The sequence below is a fragment of the Arabidopsis thaliana genome (assembly GCF_000001735.4).
Source record: "Arabidopsis thaliana chromosome 1 sequence".
In the NCBI taxonomy this organism is placed as follows: Eukaryota; Viridiplantae; Streptophyta; class Magnoliopsida; order Brassicales; family Brassicaceae; genus Arabidopsis; species Arabidopsis thaliana.
This window is the reverse complement of record NC_003070.9, coordinates 589,575-607,240: the sequence shown is the minus strand read 5'-3', so window position 1 is coordinate 607,240 and position 17,666 is coordinate 589,575. Positions and strand designations below refer to the sequence as shown.

The window sequence follows — 17,666 nt, the reverse complement described above, 5'->3', positions numbered from 1 at the left end:
TTTATTTACATGTAGGAAATACATAGCTGTATCACCAATATCTCCAACACATTTTATCACGTTTAATCCAAAAACTACAATTATCTTTCTTTTTTTTTAATTATTATCATAAGAAAATGTAAAACTATAAACACATGTCAAAATCAATAATGTTACATATATCAAAATCCAATAAAAATATTATGATTGAATATGCGTGGTGAATTGATTGACATGTGTCACAAAAAGAAATTACAAACTTTGAAAAGTCTAGCTTATACAATAAGATGATATATTTTAATAAATAATATATGTGATTCTTTTCTTTTTAGTATTATAAATCTATTATATTATCTTATTTCAATTGATATAATTTAATACACTTTTTCAAAAAACAGTGATTGTAATACTTTTATTATTATACTATCTGTAATTTATTAGATAATTTTCCTTTTATTTATATAATAAATGTTCTTTTTAAACTTGTATTTTGGGTTGACAAGGCCCAACAAAAGCCCATAAATGAATTTCGGATGGATATATAGAAGAGAAAGGACATTTCGCCTGCATGGGTAAAAAACTCAACAAATCCTGAAAACAACAAATTCCCGAATCACACAGCGAGGAGGAAGAGAATATGGATATGAGTGTGATTATGAGGTATGGGGATGATAAAGCCGAGGAGTTATGCCTTGAAGTGGAGGATTACTGGGCTCGAGTGGATGAATCCGATGTATGTAATTCTTTCATTTTCTTAATTGTTAATTTAGAGGATTTTTACCTTTGGGTTGTTCAAGATGACGACTGTTGTTGCATGTTGCTTAAATTTGTCACAAAGATTAACTTTAATAGATCTGCTTAATCTATGATTGTTCTGTTTTTTTGAACGAAAATTTCTCTTCTTGCTAAGTGATTTATTATTAATTTTTTCGTAATTAGGGTTTCGATGTCGAGGGAATCCAAGCACCACCAGGGGGCACTCCATTGATACACTACGACTGTCATCTGCCCAATAGTAGGCATCCTGATCCTGTATTGGTCAAGCTTTATGCTAGTGCGGGGCTTCATCGCTACAATATGTTGGAGGTAAAAAAAACTCCATCGTGGTAACAGAATGCTTGTGTACATACATGACATTTAATTGCTCTCTTTTTCTCAGGGGACGAACTTCAAGCTCGTTGATGTAATGAAATTCAACAAGTTAATGATGCATTTGTCCCCTTTCTACATAACTTTACTTGCACAAGATCCAGTTAGCCGTTCGCAGCAAACCTTTCAGGTTCAAGTTGATGAACACTGTCTTAGCACTATGGATTTGACGGTTCTAATTGCTAGACCTAAAGGTAAGTAAACATTGTTGTTGTTGTTGTTTTTCTTCTTCTATATATATACAAGTAGACTATAAAAGTAGGTAGTCTCATCACTTGCTGATAAATCATGCATGTTGCATATATAGCTGTGTCCACCAATGAGTCCGTCTTAGCTCCGCAGAGTTTTTCAGTGGAAGAATCGCCTGAGTGGCCGTCAGATTTCAATGATGGAAAACGATTCTACCGGGTAAGACACAGCATCATCAGTTTTGTTTTGTTCATGATCGATTATAAGCAGGACTACTGATATGTTTTTTTATTATTTTTATTATTGCTTTTTCATTTAGGTGAAGGAATCTGAGTTGCGTAACAATGATTGGATTTCTCTATATTTGCAACTTGTACTCGTATCACATGATAGGATGAGAATCTCAGATGTAAGTCTTGACTTTTTCTTTAATTGTATCTTTTTTGCATATCAATGACACACCATGAGTTGGTGATAATCAATAACTTTTGGTTTTGTTTCTCAACTGTTGTTGGTGCAGAGCGATCTGTCCAAGCTGAAGATTGTGGAAGCGGTGATAGAAACCAAGGACGATATGCTGCCGCCGAATGAGAGACTACTCAATGCCAAAACTGCAATTGTGTACATAACTTTTAAGGGCTTCACCAAGTGTCGGATTGGTGATGAGCATACTGAACGCAAAACTATAGTTAGAAGAATATTCGATGAGGATACAGGACACCTTTCTATCAAGGGTGAGTTGATTGGTGAGTACAAGCTTGGAGGGGACTTTGACCCTGGTTGTTATTTCAACTCTCCCGCGATTCTAGAAGCTAGGCGTATTTGTCAGGGCCTGCCGCCACAGCCGTTTTGATGCCTTGATGGACTATATATATATATGCTGTCTGCCTGGTAGCAAGAGTTACATTTTCAAATATGGATGCTGTTATTTTGTGGATTTTTAAGTGTCTAATATATTATCGAATATGCAGTGTTTTGTGGATTTTGAAGTGTCTAATATTTATTGAATACAGTAAGTTAATATATATATATATTATATAGACAAATTGACATATATTTTTGGCCAAAGTATCTCCCTTGGATTTTGATCATACTCTGCGAATGTGATTCCTTTCGGTTTTGATCATACTCGCCAAAGTGCATGAAGAAGGTTTTTTGAATGTGTTTCGTGGAATAACATTTATTTTCGCCAAGAACATAACTTTATGCTTTCCGATTTTTAGTTTACAGTGTGTTACATACTCTGCGAATGGGCCCCTATTTACTCTGTTTATGAAGTCAATTTTTGAAATGTTGGATGCTCTCGAATTGGATTTGCAGTTACGAACAGAGAACACTTATACGGACAAAATTCTGAGGTTCGTTATATAAAGCAGTGGGAAGTTAAACAACGTTGTAGTAACTGGGTTCGTTAGCGTGTTAAAACAGCATGCTTTCAAAAAGTTGCATCGCCCACCGTGGGGCTCGAACCCACGACCACAAGGTTAAGAGCCTTGCGCTCTACCAACTGAGCTAGACGGGCTTGTTGACTATATTCACACTATTGTTATACTCATATAAAAAAAACACATCCCAATTTTAACTAGATGCAGGAAAGAAATTTGCAAGGACGGTGCTCTGCGACAAAAGATTCTTGTGAAGAAACAAACTGAAAACTCATCAGCTTATATTATAAGGCTAAAGCTAGTGTTATGTCTGTAAAAAAGATGCATATATATAAATAGAGCTGAATAAAATTACAACAATGACAATCACCTGCCTTTCCCATTGGCGACTTCACATCTTTATTTTACTCAGAAGAGTCACATTCATCATCAAACATGGCTGATGACAACAGTCCCTGTACAAACTCACACTTCTTTGCCTTCTCCAATTTATCACTATCCGATAAAGGACACGACGATGTACCCTCTTTTGCTGCTGACGAATCCTTAATCGGATTCTTGTCTTCTACACTTGAATCAGGCAGCACAAGCTTGGTCTGATTTGGTAATGCAGAATTGTTGATGAACGATAAAAATTGATCGGAAACATGTTTAGAGGGATGCTGATGATGATTCATAGATGGTGGCAACTCATCAAGATGAGGTTGAAGATATTTATCAGATAAATATGGATCTTCCCTGTAAGACATTTCCTTCTGCTCACTGTAAAATTATCGGTCAAGGAATTTCAAATAAATCACATTCATTATAGCGACGGAAATTTGACTTGAAAGGTTTTGAAAAGAAACAAAAAAGGATATCTTCAAGACATCTCTATGATGTGATGTTATATGATCCACCATATGCATCTTCACCCTTTTGCTACATACAGGACATATCTACAAAAACCACAAAACAACCAAAACGAATTGTAAGATGATGCTACCACATGACAATTCACGGAACCAGATTAATAATGTTCCATCATACTACTTATATATTCATTTCTTTAGCTCGTAAAACCAATCTATGCTTCAAAACAGAGAGCTCAAGTCACCTACTCTCTATAGCAAGTATGTAAAGCCAAAAAAAGTGTCAAAAGTATTAATATCCTAAAACCTTAAACTGATCAATGGAGAGTTATGTAAAACCCAAAGAGTAACTTAAGATAAGAGTGGCATGTTTCTCTATTAAAACTATTTGCAATAGCAATCAGATTCTCAAACGCATCAATCTAAAACAAATCCTAATCAAAATTATAGATTGAAGTTATGTTTCCCACAATCCGAATAACTAAGCTGTGTAAAACTGCTTCATGTGAAGCTTGAGTGTGAAATGAAAAGAGCAGGAGAGATAGGAAGTGAATTCACAAACCCCATTGTTAGCTTCATGACGATGTTCTTCGTCGATATGGTGACACAATTCAACTAAATCATAATCACTTGCGCAAAACGGGCATGGATACTCCACTGCTATATCGTCGTCAACTTCTTCAAACTCTTCCAAATCTTGATAAGGCCCTGAAATATTCACCACTAATTAACTCGAGAGCAAAAGAGAAAAAAAAAGTCTTCTCTCATCTAAAAAGCAAAACGTAAAGCTACAATTTTTAACTTAAACGACCAACTACAAAAAGTCATCAAAACAGAACTCAACTCAATCGAAACCCAATTAAGACCAATCTTCAATCATAAACCCTAAAAATGAAGTTTGAAAGAAAAATTGAGGGGATTTGGATAATAAACCTGATTGATACTTAGCAGCAGTTTCCGATCGATAGCTTCTAGAAGAACCAGATGAGCTAACGCACCACATATCGTCTTCCATCTGCTTTGTCGGAGCCTTTCTTATGTAAAAATCTCAGATAATTGATGAGAGACCTTCTTCGTCGTGTCAGCTAAATACCCAATTGTGTAAGAGATAGCAGAAAGAAAATGTCAAGAAACTACTCCACGGAAAGGCCAAACCTTTTTTTAATCCGCCGAGTCTTAATGGACAAGAATACTTCGGGTGGTAAGAGTGAACTACTATTATACCCTTACATTGCACTGAGCCTTTTTCTCAGCTAACTCAGGGGTGTTTTTGTCCTTTTCTTGTAAGGATGTTACTGTTATTGCATTGCTCCCCAAGTTAATTATCAGTAAAGGCCTGACTTGAAATTATATAAATGGGCTTAAAGTCAAGATTTTGAAATGATATAAATGGGCTTGAAGTCAAGATTTTGAAATTATTTAAATGGGCTTGTAGGCCTAATAATAAAAGCCCATGTTAAAATCTGAGAATTTTTAGATTCTGATAGACGGAAAATCCCAATTTTCCCGGAAATTTTCAGACAAAATCGCGTTGAGATTCAACAACTTTGAGTGAGTTTTTTTTTTTGTCATTTACCTTTGTCGCTTCGACGTGAGACGAGCCGTGGAAGAAGACGAAAGGGCTCTTAAGCTCTCTTTACTCTTTTCTTCTCCTCCTCTTTTTGAGATGGGAAGCCCTAACGCCGCCGCCGAGACGGATCTAACAACCGATGATTTCATCGGAGACACACGACGGGACTCTGGTTCTGATACAGAGACCAACACCGATTGTGACGGAGAAGATTTGCCTCTTCTTCTGCTACCTGCTCCTCCCGGCCACTTCGAAGAAGGAGAGAGAGTTTTAGCCAAACACAGTGATTGCTTCTACGAAGCCAAGGTTAGTGAAATACACTCTCTGTATTCTTGAATTAGAGTGTTCTTCTCTGCTTATGCTTTATGTCTCTGATCGTTTCCTTTTTTTTTTTTATAATAATATTCTCAGGTTCTTAAAGTTGAATTTAAAGACAATGAATGGAAATATTTTGTGCATTACATTGTAAGTAGATACTGTATATGTTTAAAATCATTCTTTTGAGCTATTTTGCTTCTATCTTTAGTTTTGAAGATGTAAATGATTTCTTTTGGCAGGGTTGGAACAAAAGGTTAGAGCTTCATCCAATATAGTTACTGGCTTCTAATCGGTTTGAAATCATTTGAAACTATTTATAAATAAGAGAATTCTTCATATGGTGATTTACTGATTTGTTTGCCAAGTCTCAGTTTTTTGATAATGTAAAAAAGTCTTTGACTCTTGTATCTCTTCTATACAATGATAGTTGGGACGAATGGATAAGGCTGGACTGTCTGTTGAAACATTCAGATGAGAATATTGAGAAACAGAAAGAACAGGGTTTGAAACAGCAAGGGATTAAGAGTGCTATGGCTTGGAAAGTGTCAAAGATGAAACCTAGAAGCCCTAATGGTCAGTCAGCTTCTTCTTTTGTTTGTTTTGCATATTCTTGTCTCGATGGATATCTTGCTGCTTTTGTGGATATTCAGAGTCTCTATCAGGGACTCTCATTTGGTCTTGCTTGCTTTATTCTATGTCGACTAAGTAGAAGTTGTTGAGATTAAAGTATACATACACATCTTTCGTTGTTAGTTGAGATATTGTGTCAGTTGAGATATTGTGTCAGCTGAGATTTTGTTCAATATTTTCTTAATTTTTGCAGTTGCTAGAGGAAGAAAGCGGAAGCAAGATTCTGTTGATACGGTAATCGCTCCTTTAGTGGATGTATTTGCTTAATCTTTCAGCTTCCAAATATCCAGGGATTTTTTTAATCAGGGGAGTCTTACTCATGTCTTGTTGTTTGCTGAATACAGGAGAAGAATGTGCTTCCCTCTGACAACCTTTTAAGTTTCAATATTCCACCAGCATTAAGGAAGCAACTTCTTGACGATTTTGAATTTGTTACTCAGATGCAGAAGGTATTTCTATCAGCCTGTTATTTCTTCTCTCAATTCTCAAACGGTCTTTTCTGTGTGTTTTGACGCAGTTGACCATAGTCTTTTGATTCATTTAGTCAGAGAAAAAATATTCTTGTAGTCGCATGAATATATTTGTTGTGAATGTCATATTTAGGTGCATATGTTAAGGAATTTATTTTAAGTCATTTTTGGGAATTGTCTGAGCAGCTTGTGCAACTTCCGCGTTCTCCAAATGTGGATGGCATCTTGAAGAAGTACATTGACAGCCAAATGAAGAAACATGGCAGGTAAGCTCTTTGTGGATTATAGTTTCTTTCTGCTGTCAGTTTCCAACAGTTACACTTGTTAATCTCTTTTGTTGCTATTCTCATATACTTAAAGAGAGTATAAATCATTTGTATATGCTCCATGGATAATTTGGTTGACAGATAAAGCGTATTCCAAGCTTCTGATATATCTAGTACTTTCTTTGGTGAATCTATATAGGGTAACAGATTCATTAGAGGAAATTCTGAAAGGCTTGCGTTGCTACTTTGACAAAGCTTTACCGGTGATGTTGCTTTACAACAATGAACGGAAGCAGTACGAGGAATCCGTATCAGGGGGTGTTTCTCCTTCAACTGTGTACGGAGCAGAGCATTTGTTGCGACTCTTTGGTAAGGCCAGTTTTTGTAATCTGCAAATCTGCCTTTATCATGTGGTTTAGTTGTCAAGATAAGACTATATAAATATTGAGTTTTGCAGTGAAATTACCGGAGTTGCTAGTACATGTGAATATGGCAGAAGAGACATTGAAGGAATTGCAGGACAACTTTGTTGATATTCTCAGGTTTCTTCTTCTTGTTCTCCTACTTAACTCTTTTTACAAGTATTTAAAGACAAATAACAAAAACAAAATGATAAAGCAGGTTCTTGAGGAAGAATCAGAGTGTGCTTTTTGTATCGACATACAAAGCAGTGGAAGAAATGGAGAAGAAAGAAGGTTAGGAAATTGTGCCTAATGACGTGTTCTTGTAAGTATGTGCAGCGAATCTTCTCTTTGTAGTATTTTGTAACGAGACCTAAGACCATCCTGACCATCCTTATTGATGGTCTCTTAACATAACTCTTATGTTAAGAGATATGTCTTATAATTAACAAAAGTGACTTAAAGTCTCTTATATAAGAAATTTTGTTAGTTATAAAACATGTCTCTTAGCATAAGAATTGTTTTAAGAGATCATCAATAATGATGATCTAAGAACTATTATACTATGTTCCGTCTCGATTTTGAAAGTACTTAAACGTCGTTATCGTGTTTGTCTCGGCGTTTTAAATTCCACTGTATTAGTAAGAATTTATTTTTAAAATAACTTTAGTCATTTTTAATTATCTCTTCTCCCTTTTCAATTATTAATGATCATAGTAACTTCTCTTGATTTGTAAATATGCTACATAGTTGATCTTTTGAATATACGAATGAAAACATATTATAATAGTATGTGTTCAAAATCTTTTGAGTTTTATGAGTACAGAACTATATGTTTAATGGGCAGATTAGTATATAAAATTACCAGTGCATCAGAAGGAATAATGATCTACTCGAGTAGTATATCAAAATAATACTATTCAAATGTATACCAACGACAATGAGTTCAAAATCATCAAACCCCATGGGATGATGAGCAAATAATATTTTTATCAGCTACTCTATACATCATTTGATGATAATATGCAAAAATTGTATACCAATGAGTTCAAAATTATCAAACCACATGGGATGAGAAAAAAGCATATTACTATTTTTAAACAGCTTCTCCAATATAAATTTATTTGACCGTTACGGAAAGGGAGAGAGATACACACACTCTTTCTCTTTTATTATTTTCCGTTTATTTGACTTTTCTTCTTTATAGATCGACCTGGTCCCACGTAATCTTTTCAAACTTACCGTTTGGATTCGATAATCACCGTCCGATCTCACATGAAGCAACGTGAATAAAATGAACGGTTTAGATCTATCGACCGTTTATAGCAATACCTTTCTCCTTTATAATCTCTATATCTCTCTCTCTCTGAATTTCGAAAATTATAATGCTCTTCTGCTTCGTACTAGCTGCTTCAGCTTCTTCTTCTTCTTCCTTAGATTCAAAATCTCTCTTCTTCTGAGTTTCTGATTTTCAAGTTTGAGAACTACTCTTTTCCTTCTAAATCTTTGATTTTTTTCTCTCGTGATTTTTGTGGTTCACTGCTAATTGTGAACCAAAGATGGTGAAATCAGCAGCTTCTCAGTCACCATCTCCGGTGACTATAACGGTGACACCATGTAAAGGATCCGGCGACAGAAGCTTAGGATTGACGAGTCCTATCCCACGCGCCTCCGTCATCACCAACCAAAACTCTCCTCTAAGCTCAAGAGCCACGCGTCGCACTTCCATTAGCAGCGGGAATCGGAGATCTAACGGTGATGAAGGAAGATACTGTTCTATGTCTGTGGAAGATCTAACGGCGGAGACGACTAATTCAGAGTGCGTTCTGAGCTATACTGTTCATATCCCACCTACGCCGGATCATCAGACGGTGTTCGCTTCACAGGAGAGTGAAGAAGACGAGATGCTAAAAGGGAATTCGAATCAAAAAAGTTTCCTCTCTGGGACGATTTTCACCGGTGGGTTTAAATCGGTGACACGTGGTCATGTGATCGATTGTTCTATGGATAGAGCTGATCCGGAGAAGAAGTCAGGTCAGATCTGCTGGTTAAAAGGTTGTGATGAGAAAGTTGTTCACGGGAGATGTGAGTGTGGTTTCCGAATCTGTAGAGATTGTTACTTTGATTGTATCACAAGTGGTGGAGGCAATTGTCCTGGTTGCAAAGAGCCTTATAGGGATATCAACGATGATCCAGAGACTGAGGAAGAAGACGAAGAAGATGAGGCGAAACCACTTCCTCAGATGGGTGAATCAAAGCTTGACAAGAGGCTTTCGGTTGTGAAGTCGTTTAAAGCGCAGAATCAAGCTGGAGATTTTGATCATACTCGGTGGTTGTTTGAGACTAAAGGTACTTATGGGTATGGGAACGCTGTTTGGCCTAAAGATGGGTATGGAATCGGGTCGGGTGGTGGTGGAAACGGGTATGAAACGCCACCTGAGTTTGGGGAGAGAAGCAAGAGGCCTCTTACTAGGAAAGTCAGTGTCTCTGCTGCAATTATCAGTCCTTACAGGTAAAGAACTTTTGCTTTAGCTGTTTCTTGATTTAGTATGTTTTTCTTAGAGGCTTACTGAATTAGGATCATGGAATAGATTTACTATGTCGTGAATGTGCTAATGTGTTTTGTTTTTTCTTGTGTGTGACGAAACAGATTACTCATTGCACTGCGTCTGGTGGCTCTTGGTTTGTTCCTGACATGGAGGGTTCGCCACCCAAACCGAGAAGCAATGTGGTTGTGGGGAATGTCAACGACCTGTGAGCTTTGGTTTGCCTTGTCTTGGCTTTTGGATCAGCTTCCAAAACTCTGTCCGGTTAACAGATTAACTGATTTAGGTGTTCTTAAAGAACGCTTTGAGTCTCCAAACCTCAGGAACCCCAAAGGAAGATCTGATCTTCCGGGTATCGATGTGTTTGTCTCAACTGCAGACCCTGAGAAAGAACCACCTCTGGTCACAGCCAACACCATTCTCTCGATCCTTGCTGTTGATTACCCTGTGGAGAAACTTGCTTGCTACTTGTCAGACGATGGAGGAGCTTTGCTAACATTTGAAGCCTTGGCTCAAACAGCTAGCTTTGCAAGTACATGGGTGCCATTTTGCAGGAAACACAATATAGAGCCAAGGAACCCTGAGGCCTACTTTGGACAGAAGCGTAACTTTCTCAAGAACAAAGTCAGGCTGGATTTTGTGAGGGAAAGGAGGAGAGTGAAGAGAGAATATGATGAGTTTAAGGTCAGAATCAACTCATTGCCTGAAGCGATAAGGAGAAGGTCTGATGCTTATAACGTGCACGAAGAGCTAAGGGCTAAGAAGAAACAGATGGAAATGATGATGGGAAACAATCCACAAGAAACTGTTATAGTTCCAAAGGCCACTTGGATGTCAGATGGTTCTCACTGGCCAGGGACTTGGTCCTCTGGAGAAACCGATAACTCTCGAGGAGATCATGCTGGAATCATTCAGGTAACTTCTTTTGTCAAAATTGTTTGCTAATTGTCTAACTAATTTCAGGTTTGTATTGAAAAGAGAGTTCTAATATTTTGTGTGTTGCTGCAGGCAATGTTGGCTCCTCCAAATGCAGAACCAGTTTATGGAGCTGAAGCAGATGCTGAGAACTTAATTGATACAACAGACGTTGACATCAGGCTACCAATGCTGGTCTATGTGTCGAGAGAGAAGCGTCCGGGTTATGACCACAACAAGAAAGCAGGAGCCATGAATGCTTTGGTTAGAACCAGCGCAATTATGTCTAATGGCCCATTCATCCTCAATCTTGATTGTGACCACTACATCTACAACTCTATGGCTTTGAGAGAAGGAATGTGCTTCATGCTTGATCGTGGTGGCGATAGAATCTGCTATGTTCAGTTCCCTCAGAGGTTTGAAGGTATTGACCCAAATGATCGTTATGCAAACCACAACACTGTCTTCTTTGATGTTAGTATGAGAGCTTTGGATGGACTTCAAGGTCCAATGTATGTGGGAACTGGCTGCATCTTTCGGAGAACAGCTCTTTATGGATTTAGCCCGCCAAGAGCAACTGAACATCATGGCTGGCTTGGAAGAAGAAAAGTCAAGATATCGCTGAGGAGACCAAAAGCCATGATGAAGAAAGACGATGAAGTTTCTTTGCCTATAAATGGAGAATACAACGAAGAAGAGAATGATGATGGAGATATTGAATCTCTGCTTCTCCCAAAGAGATTTGGTAACTCAAACTCTTTCGTTGCTTCAATCCCAGTTGCTGAATACCAAGGGAGACTCATACAAGACTTGCAAGGCAAAGGCAAGAACAGTAGACCAGCTGGCTCACTTGCTGTCCCACGTGAACCACTTGATGCAGCCACTGTAGCTGAAGCAATCAGTGTGATATCTTGCTTCTATGAGGACAAAACTGAATGGGGTAAAAGAGTTGGATGGATCTATGGATCAGTGACTGAAGATGTAGTCACGGGATATCGAATGCACAACAGAGGATGGAGATCAATCTACTGCGTGACAAAAAGAGACGCTTTCCGTGGAACAGCTCCGATCAATCTAACGGATAGACTTCACCAGGTTCTGAGATGGGCAACAGGATCTGTTGAGATCTTCTTCTCAAGGAACAATGCAATTTTTGCAACCAGAAGGATGAAGTTTTTGCAGAGAGTGGCTTACTTCAACGTTGGAATGTATCCATTCACATCGCTATTCCTCATCGTCTACTGCATTCTCCCTGCGATTTCGCTCTTCTCGGGTCAATTCATAGTCCAATCACTCGACATAACGTTCTTGATCTATCTCCTCTCGATAACACTCACGCTCTGTATGCTATCACTCCTTGAGATCAAATGGTCAGGCATAACTCTCCATGAATGGTGGAGAAACGAGCAGTTCTGGGTCATAGGAGGTACAAGCGCACACCCTGCAGCTGTTCTTCAGGGTCTTCTTAAGGTAATTGCAGGAGTTGATATCTCATTTACCTTGACTTCCAAGTCATCTGCACCAGAAGATGGAGACGATGAGTTTGCGGATCTGTATGTTGTGAAATGGAGCTTTTTGATGGTTCCTCCATTAACTATCATGATGGTGAATATGATTGCAATTGCGGTGGGGCTAGCGAGGACTCTGTACAGTCCGTTTCCACAGTGGAGTAAGCTTGTTGGAGGAGTGTTCTTCAGCTTTTGGGTGCTTTGTCATCTGTATCCGTTTGCTAAAGGATTGATGGGAAGAAGAGGCAGAGTTCCGACCATAGTGTTTGTGTGGTCAGGTTTGTTGTCGATTATTGTGTCGTTGCTTTGGGTTTATATTAACCCTCCTTCAGGGAAACAGGACTATATGCAGTTTCAATTCCCTTGATTCTTAAGAGTTTTTTTTCTTTCGTGGTACAAGGCATGAAAGTTCTTCTTTCTAGGCTTCAGCCTTCATGTTTGTAATCAGATATTATAATTACGATTTTTCAAAGTAAAGTCTCAATTTCTTACTTTGTTGTTAATTAATGGTTCAAGTCTTGACGAGGATAGAATTATTTACACAGTCGGTATATCTTCGGTTAAGTCCTCATGGGTGGTCAAAAGTCAAAACAAACAACTAATGGGCCACTATTATAGAAGCAAGCAACTTCGGTTTAGTCCTCATATGATCTCATTATTCAAACCACAACACTGTCTTCTTTGACATTAGTATATAAGTCTTGCATCTTATTTAGAGTGTTTGTGTTTGGTTCCGGTTGATCTGTAACTGAGTTTATGTAATCACACAAGTATGCTGTTTGGTTTTAGTCAGAGATAGTGTAAGAAGACATCATACACATGAAATTGGAGAATTATAAGGTAAAATCTTTAACCATAGATTTCTAAAGACTTTTGAGAACCAAAGTAAGGACTAGAGTCTGCACAAAATTACTTATAGGACCAATCATAAACAACAAAAACGCTTTAACCTGAGCTATGTGTGAATGACCTAACTATATTTTTATTTTTTTTCTTCCCACAAGAACATATTTAACCGCCGGTACAACACTTAAAACGAAGTTCACTCTTCTAAATTGTGTCTACGGTCTGGTTGAACTGTCCGAAGCAACACTACTATAGCACTCTGTTCCGGCAGGGTTTACTCAATCTTCAACATAGTTGTTTCCAGTTGAAAACCACCATTGCAACTCTGCTATCTTCGGTTTAGTCCCCATGACTGGTTGAAACAAACAAACTTAAGATGAGATTGTGATTCTGAACAATGCAATTAGTCAAATGAATATGCAAGAAAAAGTTCAAAAACCGTTTTGGTTCCCACAAAAGCTGATGATAACCAACAAGTATCTTATGCATAGCTGTTTCTCAATGCAGAAACAAGGTAAAGATTCGAGATCCTTTTAGAGTAACCCAACTACAATCATACGTGCAAATTCTCTGAAACCCTTTTGCCTTTATAAGCTAAATGCACTAAGAAACTACATAAGAAAAGGTTAAACAATCACTGAATCAGTGGTGTTCCACAATGCATCAGGTCCAGTACGGACCAAGAAATATGCCCTACCACTAACCCAATCCCCCCACTATTACAATCTCCACCAATTGGCCAACAATGGAGTATTTAACTATAAAGGAAATCATAAAGCTTCTATCTTTTTTGTTTATGTAATGTTATGAGTGCCAAAAAAAAGCCATACCCAGAAATGGTAAAAACTTCACATCTGCTTAAAAGAGTAAAAAAGGCAACCCCACCACGAACACAAAGAATGAAGATTCCTATTGCACCTTTATTGATGAACAAACAAACACAAACATGACATTGCAATTGAACAGAGTTTTTGTATAGAGAGTTTACCCATGAATATGTCGAACTCGAAATTGGCATCAATGGGAGTGTTTATACAAATCATAAGGTGCCCACAATGTGTCTAAAGGACATGGAAGCTTGGAATCGAGTCTTAACCATGGCTTACCACTACCTGACCAGTGAAGCAAACTCACAGGACCAGAATGCAAATCACGGCAACTACCTCTAACATTATCACCACCAAGCCCATGTTGATTCCACCGATGTGAAATCGGAGCTACATGACCAGCAAATACCAGAAGAAACGGAGGAAGAGAACCAAGCTCATAAATCCTCTCTATCTTCTGAATCTCCATCCATTTCTCAATTCGTTTCGTGAACCTAAATTGTCTCCACTTCTTCAAATCAATCACCATTACACCAGTATTGAAGTAACAAGGGTTCCTCCCTTTGAACGTCCCGTTAAACCTCTTATCTGACCAAAAACCTCCGGTGAAGTATTTCGTGAAATTCGCGTGACAATACTCCGGAGCTCCGATTGTTCTCTGGCCTAAACCCGTTTTCCAAAGCTTGACGATATCATCGACGACGACGAGATCCGAATCCAAGTAGATGACTCGCTTAACGCAAGGCTCGAGCAGATCCGCCAAGTAATTTCTGGCGTAATTCAACGGTTGCTCTAGGGCTTGTCTCACGGAAGATGAAATCAAAGACTGTACGGTCTCAGGGGCAAAATAGTAAATTTTGAGATTCGTCAATTTGGGGAAAGTAGAACGAATCAGAGATTCTAGGTTTTGAGACTCGGAGGAGACGAGGAAGTGGAAGAAGACGCTTTGAGGGCACATTGAGTGCTGGAGGATCGAATTGACGGCTGCGATTGAGCCACGGAGGTAATCGATGTCGAGAGTGATGGCTACGTGGACGAGATTAGGGTTACAGACGCCGGAATCTTCGCCGGAAGATCTGCATTGTTCGGCGTTACGGAACATTGGAGATTCTCTGAAGGAGGAGTAATCGGAGTTTTGTTGGGGTTTGAATTCGTCGGCGTAGGGGTGAGATGATCGGATAGCTGCCGCCGGAGAAAAGGATTGGAGCGAAGGAGAAAGGAGAATCATGGCTAATGCGGCGGAGAAGAAAGCAGAGAATCTCGTAATCCAATGCATTGCGAGGAATGCAGAAGAAACTACGAAGCTTCAAAATTTCTGAGGAAAGAGCAATCAGAAAACTTTCATGGTGGAGAAGAAATTGAAACAGGCGTAGGATAAGAATTCTGAGAGGCACATTTCGCATGTCAATGCTACTCTGCGCCGTCTCTCTTCTCTTCTCCTCTGCTTTTACTGGAGTGCGCTAGTTTAAGCTTCAAGGACGAAGGAGATGAAGAAGAAGAGATAAATAGTTAAAAATGTTTCTGTTTTTTCTTTTTTTTACTGCAAAAAAATCTACAGATAAAAGTGAGAGAGAGAGGGGAGTGTAACATTTGTATTTATAGTAGTTGAATATAATTATTTTAAAGTGTGTTTTAAATATATATTTTTTGATAATTAAATGTGGATTATTTAAGCAAAAGTTGATACGTGAAAGTAAAGATGATCAATTTATGTATTGTGAAGAGCAAATTTCATTGTCGTCATTTGAGGCTGGTGATGATTCTATTTCAAGTTATTTTCTGTTACTTATCAGTCTTACATAAGATTTTGTACAATGTGTATTTACATTCGAATTCCTATTAGATGTCACTTACATAAAAAAACTTGGTTAGGTATTGTGCTCTAAAAAAGATAACCACGTTTAGATTACTTTTTATGGCGCATGTTTAAGCAGTTTAAATTTTAGGATAGTGAGTATATAATAACGAAAATGGATGATAATATAGAAGAAGCTTCACCGAAACGTCGACCCAACCTAACCAAACACCGACCACATTTCGTGCCCGATAAATGATCTAACATGATACCCTATATAATAGTATTAAACATATCTTCTTTTTGCTGATTAAATATAATATTATTACTTTTGGGGGGTCGAATAATGCTTTCTATAACTACCGTTAGCTACCAAACTCGAGTGTTTGCTGATTAGAGAGAGCAACATTATGATTAAACAAATCTTAGCGTTAAAAGTAAGAACTTTTAAGCTCTTTTTAAATCACGATAAATTAGGCTCTCTCTAATCAGCAAACAATTATTAAAGTGATTACTGAACGGTAATGAGTTAATGACGATTCTTGTCTTGGAAATGAGGTCCCGCGAGATCATAGACCATTTAAATACGGCGTCGTTAAGACTGCACAGTCTCACACTTGACCAAATCGAATCTTCATTATTTACTTATTGTTCTGCTTCAAGAATCTAACACGTACCATATGAACCATGAACAGAAGCTTTTTTGTCACTTTCTTCTTTTACTTTTTTTTTTTTTTCGGTTTATCGATTACTTTCCAGCACTTAATAACCGTCATTAATCATCCGTCATGTGTCTATCTCAAGTCCATTACCATTAATTAAAAAATCAATACCTTTTATTTAAATTTTTTTGTAAAAATGCATGGTTAGAAATATTTTAGTAGTTAAAAACTGACTTTTGGATCTTAATTTCCTAACATACATACGATTTTTCATGTTACTTAATAAAACTTAGATTAAGAACGTTGAACATGATTTACATTATCAGATAGTTGTCATTGATTTCAAGAAGTTCATAAATAATCAATCACTACAATATACCTCATATCTCATTGATCACCGGGTTACAAGTTCGCACAACTGTCTTCATCGTGGTTAATATAGTTTGTCAAATCAAAGTAACTACCAATTAAATTTCGATTTTCTTGGATATTTGCGATTTTTGTTATAGTTTGTCAAACCAAAGTAATTAGCACTTAAAATACGATTAAGACAGTAAAAATCAAAGTAATGGCACAACTATAGCTATTTGAGTATCCTACTTGCTCCATATATTGAGAAAAACTCGTTTATACACATGATTTATTCGTTAAGATAATCAAATCGTAGAGATAAAGCAAAACTGAAAACTAAAAGGTTTACTTTTATAATCTCACTATTGTTTTATATCATTCTGATAAATACTAGAGACCTTGCTACTGAAGGAGAGATCAATGGGTTACAGAAGAGTAAACATATATAATTTCCTAGAACCAGAAATTGAATTTCTTTATGAATGTAAGAATAATAACGGAGAGACAACAAATAGCTGAAGATCAATCGCTACAACATTATTGAAACAGAGAGGACACTAGAAAGACGAGAGCAATAACTAAACTGATGGAAGCAGAAATCGTCGGGGAAGCTTCTGCGGCTGTGATAATGATCGGTGGTCTCGGCTTATTCGGAACACATTCATTGCAAGCCGGCGGCAACGGCGGTGGAAGCGGCAAGGGGCAGTGGTTACATGGTGGTGGTGGTGAAGGAGGAGGAGGAGAAGGAGGTGGTGGAGAAGGCGGTGGCGGACAGAAAATCTCTAAGGGGGGTGGAGGCGGTGGTAGCGGTGGAGGACAAAGGAGTTCTAGTGGTGGCGGAGGAGGCGGAGGGGAAGGCGACGGAGGAGGTGGCTGATCACATGGATTCTCACACTCTAAACACATTGCACATTCAATCTCTTGTTTCTCTGTTATACTCAATGCAACAACAGATTGTGATAGTAAAAACAGAGTGACGAAACAGAGAAACAACTCCATTTTTAAGAG

The 17,666-nt window shown here is 37.9% G+C and overlaps 7 protein-coding genes and 1 non-coding gene across 10 annotated transcripts; 4 read left to right on the top strand and 4 right to left on the bottom strand.

Moving 5' to 3' along the window:
• The first annotated feature begins 532 nt into the window (after nucleotides 1-532).
• On the top strand, nucleotides 533-2,368 carry AT1G02770 (uncharacterized protein). Its single transcript, NM_100156.5, has 6 exons — nucleotides 533-712; nucleotides 919-1,065; nucleotides 1,139-1,322; nucleotides 1,436-1,536; nucleotides 1,637-1,726; nucleotides 1,838-2,368. Exons 1-6 carry the CDS (start codon nucleotides 617-619, stop codon nucleotides 2,168-2,170), a joined length of 951 nt encoding a protein of 316 aa, NP_171776.2. The 5' UTR covers nucleotides 533-616; the 3' UTR covers nucleotides 2,171-2,368.
• Nucleotides 2,369-2,766: 398 nt separating this feature from the next.
• On the bottom strand, nucleotides 2,767-2,839 carry AT1G02760. The gene has a single exon. It is a non-coding gene; the product is annotated as a tRNA-Lys (tRNA).
• A 14-nt stretch (nucleotides 2,840-2,853) lies between these two features.
• Nucleotides 2,854-4,752, bottom strand: AT1G02750 (Drought-responsive family protein). Of its 2 annotated transcripts, none has more exons than NM_100155.4 (4): nucleotides 4,487-4,752; nucleotides 4,116-4,261; nucleotides 3,563-3,640; nucleotides 2,854-3,466 (listed from the first exon to the last, which is right to left on the bottom strand). In NM_100155.4, the coding sequence occupies exons 1-4, from the start codon at nucleotides 4,566-4,568 to the stop codon at nucleotides 3,107-3,109; spliced, it is 666 nt and encodes a 221-aa protein (NP_171775.2). In that variant the 5' UTR covers nucleotides 4,569-4,752; the 3' UTR covers nucleotides 2,854-3,106. The 2 variants fall into 2 exon arrangements, with proteins under 2 accessions (NP_171775.2, NP_001184892.1); NM_001197963.1 differs by having other exon boundaries at nucleotides 2,969-3,457; nucleotides 3,602-3,640; nucleotides 4,487-4,640.
• A 289-nt stretch (nucleotides 4,753-5,041) lies between these two features.
• AT1G02740 (MRG family protein) lies at nucleotides 5,042-7,911 on the top strand. Its single transcript, NM_100154.4, has 10 exons — nucleotides 5,042-5,429; nucleotides 5,535-5,588; nucleotides 5,681-5,694; nucleotides 5,869-6,014; nucleotides 6,265-6,305; nucleotides 6,416-6,520; nucleotides 6,728-6,807; nucleotides 7,007-7,176; nucleotides 7,265-7,349; nucleotides 7,429-7,911. The coding sequence occupies exons 1-10, from the start codon at nucleotides 5,220-5,222 to the stop codon at nucleotides 7,505-7,507; spliced, it is 984 nt and encodes a 327-aa protein (NP_171774.2). The 5' UTR covers nucleotides 5,042-5,219; the 3' UTR covers nucleotides 7,508-7,911.
• Nucleotides 7,912-8,583: 672 nt separating this feature from the next.
• CSLD5 (cellulose synthase-like D5) lies at nucleotides 8,584-12,739 on the top strand. The gene is made up of 3 exons (NM_100153.4): nucleotides 8,584-9,720; nucleotides 9,859-10,669; nucleotides 10,763-12,739. Exons 1-3 carry the CDS (start codon nucleotides 8,768-8,770, stop codon nucleotides 12,542-12,544), a joined length of 3,546 nt encoding a protein of 1,181 aa, NP_171773.1. The 5' UTR covers nucleotides 8,584-8,767; the 3' UTR covers nucleotides 12,545-12,739.
• Nucleotides 12,740-12,976: 237 nt separating this feature from the next.
• On the bottom strand, nucleotides 12,977-15,559 carry GATL5 (galacturonosyltransferase 5). 2 transcript variants are annotated; one of them, NM_100152.3, is made up of 2 exons: nucleotides 14,012-15,559; nucleotides 12,977-13,375 (listed from the first exon to the last, which is right to left on the bottom strand). In NM_100152.3, exon 1 carries the CDS (start codon nucleotides 15,124-15,126, stop codon nucleotides 14,041-14,043), a length of 1,086 nt encoding a protein of 361 aa, NP_171772.1. In that variant the 5' UTR covers nucleotides 15,127-15,559; the 3' UTR covers nucleotides 12,977-13,375; nucleotides 14,012-14,040. The 2 variants fall into 2 exon arrangements, with proteins under 2 accessions (NP_171772.1, NP_973744.1); NM_202015.2 differs by having other exon boundaries at nucleotides 13,354-15,415.
• A 1,275-nt stretch (nucleotides 15,560-16,834) lies between these two features.
• On the bottom strand, nucleotides 16,835-17,657 carry AT1G02705 (uncharacterized protein; the record flags this gene model as incomplete). The annotated part of the gene is made up of 2 exons (NM_001331356.1): nucleotides 16,835-16,840; nucleotides 17,238-17,657. 2 exons carry the CDS (start codon nucleotides 17,655-17,657, stop codon nucleotides 16,835-16,837), a joined length of 426 nt encoding a protein of 141 aa, NP_001322819.1.
• On the top strand, nucleotides 17,245-17,535 carry AT1G02710 (glycine-rich protein; the record flags this gene model as incomplete). Its single annotated transcript, NM_100151.1, has 1 exon — nucleotides 17,245-17,535. One exon carries the CDS (start codon nucleotides 17,245-17,247, stop codon nucleotides 17,533-17,535), a length of 291 nt encoding a protein of 96 aa, NP_171771.1.
• Nucleotides 17,658-17,666: the final 9 nt, after the last annotated feature.

Coding starts and splice junctions, on each gene's coding strand:
- AT1G02750 (NM_100155.4), bottom strand. CDS start 4,568: ATGGAAGACGATATGTGGTGCGTTAGCTCATCTGGTTCTTCTAGAAGC. Junction 3,641..4,115: donor GTCATGAAGCTAACAATGGG/GTTTGTGAATTC, acceptor TGGTTTTTGTAG/ATATGTCCTGTATGTAGCAA. Junction 3,467..3,562: donor ATCATAGAGATGTCTTGAAG/ATATCCTTTTTT, acceptor CGATAATTTTAC/AGTGAGCAGAAGGAAATGTC.
- AT1G02770 (NM_100156.5), top strand. CDS start 617: ATGGATATGAGTGTGATTATGAGGTATGGGGATGATAAAGCCGAGGAG. Junction 1,066..1,138: donor ATCGCTACAATATGTTGGAG/GTAAAAAAAACT, acceptor TCTTTTTCTCAG/GGGACGAACTTCAAGCTCGT. Junction 1,537..1,636: donor ATGGAAAACGATTCTACCGG/GTAAGACACAGC, acceptor TTTTTCATTTAG/GTGAAGGAATCTGAGTTGCG.
- CSLD5 (NM_100153.4), top strand. CDS start 8,768: ATGGTGAAATCAGCAGCTTCTCAGTCACCATCTCCGGTGACTATAACG. Junction 9,721..9,858: donor GCAATTATCAGTCCTTACAG/GTAAAGAACTTT, acceptor GTGACGAAACAG/ATTACTCATTGCACTGCGTC. Junction 10,670..10,762: donor ATCATGCTGGAATCATTCAG/GTAACTTCTTTT, acceptor GTGTTGCTGCAG/GCAATGTTGGCTCCTCCAAA.
- GATL5 (NM_100152.3), bottom strand. CDS start 15,126: ATGCATTGGATTACGAGATTCTCTGCTTTCTTCTCCGCCGCATTAGCC.
- AT1G02740 (NM_100154.4), top strand. CDS start 5,220: ATGGGAAGCCCTAACGCCGCCGCCGAGACGGATCTAACAACCGATGAT. Junction 6,015..6,264: donor GAAACCTAGAAGCCCTAATG/GTCAGTCAGCTT, acceptor TAATTTTTGCAG/TTGCTAGAGGAAGAAAGCGG. Junction 7,177..7,264: donor GCATTTGTTGCGACTCTTTG/GTAAGGCCAGTT, acceptor TGAGTTTTGCAG/TGAAATTACCGGAGTTGCTA.